Raw genomic sequence first — 5182 nt, 5'->3', positions numbered from 1 at the left:
ATATATTTTCAAAGGAAAGTTGTATCTAAATCTAAGGTAAAAGGATACAGAGTGGATGCCAATCTTTTAGGATCTTGAGGAACAAATCAACAGAATATTATATGATATCCGTACAAAATAGACAATATAGCTCGAATTCAATAATAATCACAAAAAAAAGTAATCTAATTTAACCAATCAAATGAAAATATAAAGCCATAGTCATCATAACTATGGAAAGAAAAATAAAGAAACATCAAATATATGTGAAACGTAAGGTGAAAATCCACGTGTAAGCCAACGACAAATCCACTGTCAAAATCAATAATACCATGTCCTTGTCTCGATTTTTTACCTAATAATTTAAAAATAATATCAAAATATGCCTCTAGAAAATTAGACTAGAGAAAGACTAACTTTCCGTGATTAATGTGCTCCCTGTCCAAAAATTAAATCTCTCCTGTAGCGCCAATTGTTTCTCGGTTTCCTACCTTTAGCCACTCACCACACTTGCCAAAAGCTCCTACAAATTTTTCGTTGCCGTGGAGAAAAGAAAGAAACAAGAAACCCTACTTTTGCCATCAAGAACCTTGGCAGTTCTGGATCTTCCTACGTCGCGCTATCTAGGGCCACTCAAAACAAAGTAAAGCAAAGCCACCAACGCATGGCCATTTGAAAGCCATGGGCTGGAATCTCTTGAAAACCATCCTGTGTAATCATTGCATAACTCAAGTTTCTGTGTGGACAGAGCCTTCGTCAGCATGTCGGAAATATTCTGTGTGAACCTTCCTCAATTACATCATTTGCTCTTCAATCAGTGGATGCAACCAATCATACTTAACCTCAATATATACTTGGTCCTAACATAGTACATGGTGTTTCTATTCAAATCTAAAACAAACTCATGCTGTCACAAAATCAGATAAATATGAACAGGAATCTTTCGTACGTAATAAAATTTGTCTTCTAGGATTAACCCGGCATCTATATCAGGTTTTACTTTTCTCTTAGACAGCTCACACTCTCTATATATAATTCTCCCCAAACTCCCTTCCTGCAGTTACTGAAAGACAGTTCAATAGAGAGGGAAAATAATGAATCCAACTTATGTGGATCTTAGCTTGAGTCTTAAACCATCTTATGTGCCTAAATCCATAAGCAACCTGCTTGAAGATTTGTCGAAAATTGATAACGAATCGGATAAGTTATCGGTGCTGAGCGATTATATTTGCAAGCATCAGGAAGAGTTAAGCACGGTTGAGGCTTTAAAACGTGAACTTCCTCAATGCAGGCTACTTCTAATGGACGGTAAGCCCTGGTAAAAATCTAGTTTGATCAGGTTTCCTGATTATCTTCAGAGAAATTTTTTGATTCGTCATGCCCCTTCCCTGTCTCTCTTTTCTTCCCTTCTTCTATTTCTACTCTTCTTCTATCTATCTCATTAATGACAAACATCGAAGATTTTCTTTTTTTATTTTTTATTTTTCGAGATGTAGCAATTGAGACATTGAAGGATGGATTCATGAATATAAAGGAGAAAATGGAATATCAGTCTAGACAGCCTCTGGTGGAGTATCTGCCTACTATGAGGAAAAACAGAAATGAGCAGGAACAAAGGGAAATCTGGCGAACAAACAGTGCAGAAGAAGAGTACTGGAACCCTATTTATGCTAAGAAGCAGAAAACATTAGTCCTAGATAGCTTCCAGGTAAAAGACAAAGAGGTGACCTTTCAACTTGTTTTTGAGTCCATATGCAAGAATATGTAGGTTTTTTCAACTTGTTGAATAAAATCTTAATGACTTCTCCAGCCTCCAAATCTAAAAGTAGTTCAGCCATGCAGAGACGGAAACGTGGAAGGGTTAGGACTCTTGTCATACAAGGAGTGTAGTTCAAATTCCCTTGGATCATCAAGTACTGGCAAGGGAAAGGAGGTAGCCATAGATCAATCATCTAGACGTCAAAGTTTATTGTATCTCAAGGCAGATGATCAAACTCTTAATTATCATCCAAAGCCGTTGACTCAACCCATTTGGAAGAATGACAGGAGATGTTGGTCATCTGAGCTTCATGCTAGATTTGTGGAGGCTTTGAATCTGCTTGGAGGCATTGAAGGTCAGAACTTAACCATCCGAATTTTTTTTTGACGGTTTAAATATATGATTTATAACCTTAGTTTGATAACATATTATATATTGATAGCAAAGTAGGTGTCCCTTTTTTGCATGGATTATTGATCATGAGTGCATCGGTTTCATTTTTCCTTTGATACGTACAGATGTGGCTTTAGTTCCCTTGTTTTTTACTTAATTTTATTCCTTGATCTTATGCTGGGCAGTGGCTACTCCTAAGCAAATCAAAGACTTGATGCAGGTTGAGGGGCTTACAATTGATCAAGTAAAAAGTCATTTGCAGGTTGAATTTGATCTTATTAAGCTTAATAATGCATGCATGTATAGTTCATGAATACCGGCATGGCAGAGCCAGCCACGGTAAGAGTATTCCAAAAATTTGACACAAGTTGTAATTTGAATCAAGATATATGTTCACGTAAAACCATTTATTAGATCCAAGGTTTAAGAAAAAAAAAGGATAAAATAAGACATAAAACTTTCAAATATTAAAGTAGTAGAACTTAACATGGTATATTGATACTAATTTTTCTTTAAAATGACATTTTATGCACAACATTACTCTAGAGAGATGCAAAAAATGCTAAGTAAATTACTAAAAACATGATTATTAGTTTGAATTTTTAGTTGGTATTGTTAGTTCGTATAGTTTTTAACTAAAAAAAGAAAAATTTTATAATATGATCATTTTGAGTAGACTGTGAAAAGAAAAGTAAATTTTCATGTAGGATTCACTTGTAGATTTTGACAGATGCTTGTGATAATGAAAATGATGCAAATGACAACTAGCAATTGATGATGATCAATGAAGTGACATTGTGATGGTTCGTTTTGTCGGATAATAAATATGCCATTGAAGTGACAGAAAGAATTCTTGATGCTGTTTCAGCTTTTGGCAGTTTTCTTTGTATGTCTTGATGCTGATCTATCTCTTGTTCCTTCCCTTACCCATGGGAGGACCCATGTTGGAAGCACTTCTTAAAATATTTTCATTTTTTATACAATTTATTTAAGATTTAGAGTCGTTAATATATTAATGAATCTATTAATTTTTTTATAATTTTACAAGAAATGGGGTTAAAGACTCCAAGTAAAAATAATTTATAAAAAAGTAATTTATGTATTAATATTTCAATACTATAAGGAAAGACAAAATTTTTTCTTGTATAATTTAAGATTTATTGAAAAAGTTAAAACCTAAACTACTCTATTTGTCTAAAAATTCAAATCCTTCCCTTTCTTGGTTATTGACTGTATTTTTTATTCTCTCAAAATAACTCATTTAGATTTCAATTGTAAGTAATTTTCAACATAAATTAAGTTTTTAAATACTTCATGTCTAAATATTTTTATGATTAGTTTAATAATTTGAGTTCATAATTATAATTTACCTAATAGAAAATAGTATTACATATCAAATACTATCTTGAAATTGTGAGTCTTTTTATTTATTTATTTGGTAGATATATTATTTGATTATTTGATTTTTATATTTAACTTTATTTGGTTTGTGGATGCTTATATTGAGTTTTGATCAATGAATAGAAAATTTTCATATTGTTAGTTATTAAACCTGATAACTTGCTATGTAAAATCATGTTTTATTTAATTTGAATATTTTAATTTTTACAAATAAATAGTAATTTTTAACCAGTTTTATAATTTTAGGAAAGATATTTTAAAAGAAAAGAAATTGTCTCATAAGACTCAAATATCGAAGAATAACAACAAAATTCTACTAATGATAATACTCAACAATATTCTTCTAAGCAAAGTTATGTTGAATTTGATTTAAGTACTCTCTCAGCAGATCTTAAATCAAGGAAATTTTTTTTTTAAATATGACACTACTCAGAAAAATTTCTAAGTTCGCCCCTACCCTCACCATAAGGAATTCATTGTAATTATGTCTTTTCATCTAATGAATATACAGGTTTTGGCCGAGAAAAAAAAAAAAAAACAAAGAAATGGTAAAGGGGCTTCTAGGCTGGATACGGCATATATTATATTCTTAGTTCAAGACAAGGTAGGAGGATCCCTTGCCTTTGAACTCCAGCAAATCCAACATTACATTAATAGAAGCATGTTTGGCCCTGACAAGAATTGTAGAAGAAAAATACTGTTGCAGTTAAGTAGTAACTTCTGAAACATACATAGTACCTCACACTGAAATTGTCTGAAATTAATAGCTAAAATATATATATATATATATATATATATATTTTGTTTAAAAATTTTAGCAAAACACTCTTTCTTTTGCTTGTTAACAAATGATCTTCTCTGTAATTTCAGAAATACAGACTTCATTGCGGAAAGTTTCTGGCATCTCATGTGGACCGCTTGGTATAATAACATAAGGATCCCTCATGGCTCCTTAACCGTGTAGCAGAATTTCAACATCAGGATTCAGGTTGCCAAGGTAATCTTTCCTTAAGCTATTCGGGCTCCTGTTAGTCATATGACAAAGCAATTCTTCTCGACTTGGAGGGTGAATCTGGTAACTGATCTTCGCTGGAAAACTGGAGAAACCAGCGCGCTACAGCTATATTCAGAAATCTTTTAATTTGTGCTCTTAATGTAATTAGTAAAGTTTCTGGAGGTTTTCCAGGCTTACGATCTTGTGTCTTTTACTTTCAAGTTTCAACATAAGTATATGCTGTGTGGTGCTTCTCATCTTTGTCTTTGGCATTAATGTACGATGTGTTTCTAAGTGACACATACGGCAATATATATTGAGAATGTTGCAGCATACTTAAATTACTAAACATATATATATCATTCTACACATCAATTCTTTTTTTATCTTATTTTGATTAGAATTTAAATATACAAGTTAAATCTATTTAAACTTTTAAAATAATTGATTATCCAATTTAGACGTCCCGTTTTAGTTGTTTTTTAGAACTATATATAAAAAAATTGAATCTTTTCATATCATTTTAAATTTATAATTAAGACAAATAGTAATTCAACTACTCTCTCCATTTAACACCTTGTCATTTCTCTCCTCTTTTATGTAAATATAATAAAAATTTATAATTTCTTTTGGCCAAGACAAAGATTGGCCAAAGA

General features: G+C 31.7%; 1 protein-coding gene across 1 annotated transcript; it reads left to right on the top strand.

Annotated features, from left to right (window-relative positions):
• Window positions 1074–4615, top strand: LOC18601771 (myb family transcription factor EFM). Its single transcript, XM_018119031.1, has 6 exons — window positions 1074–1287; window positions 1476–1687; window positions 1790–2093; window positions 2317–2375; window positions 4403–4453; window positions 4565–4615. The coding sequence occupies exons 1-6, from the start codon at window positions 1074–1076 to the stop codon at window positions 4613–4615; spliced, it is 891 nt and encodes a 296-aa protein (XP_017974520.1).

The sequence above is a fragment of the Theobroma cacao genome, chromosome 4 (genome assembly GCF_000208745.1).
Source record: "Theobroma cacao cultivar B97-61/B2 chromosome 4, Criollo_cocoa_genome_V2, whole genome shotgun sequence".
In the NCBI taxonomy this organism is placed as follows: Eukaryota; Viridiplantae; Streptophyta; class Magnoliopsida; order Malvales; family Malvaceae; genus Theobroma; species Theobroma cacao.
Note: the sequence above shows the minus strand (reverse complement) of the source record. Positions and strands in the feature narration are given on the sequence as shown.

Bases quoted from the DNA above. Each gene is read 5' to 3' on its own strand.
- LOC18601771 (XM_018119031.1), top strand. From the start codon at position 1,074: ATGAATCCAACTTATGTGGATCTTAGCTTGAGTCTTAAACCATCTTAT. The intron at 1,288-1,475 runs GTAAGCCCTGGT...TTCGAGATGTAG, and splicing joins CAGGCTACTTCTAATGGACG to CAATTGAGACATTGAAGGAT. The intron at 2,376-4,402 runs GTAAAAAGTCAT...CTGTAATTTCAG, and splicing joins AGGGGCTTACAATTGATCAA to AAATACAGACTTCATTGCGG.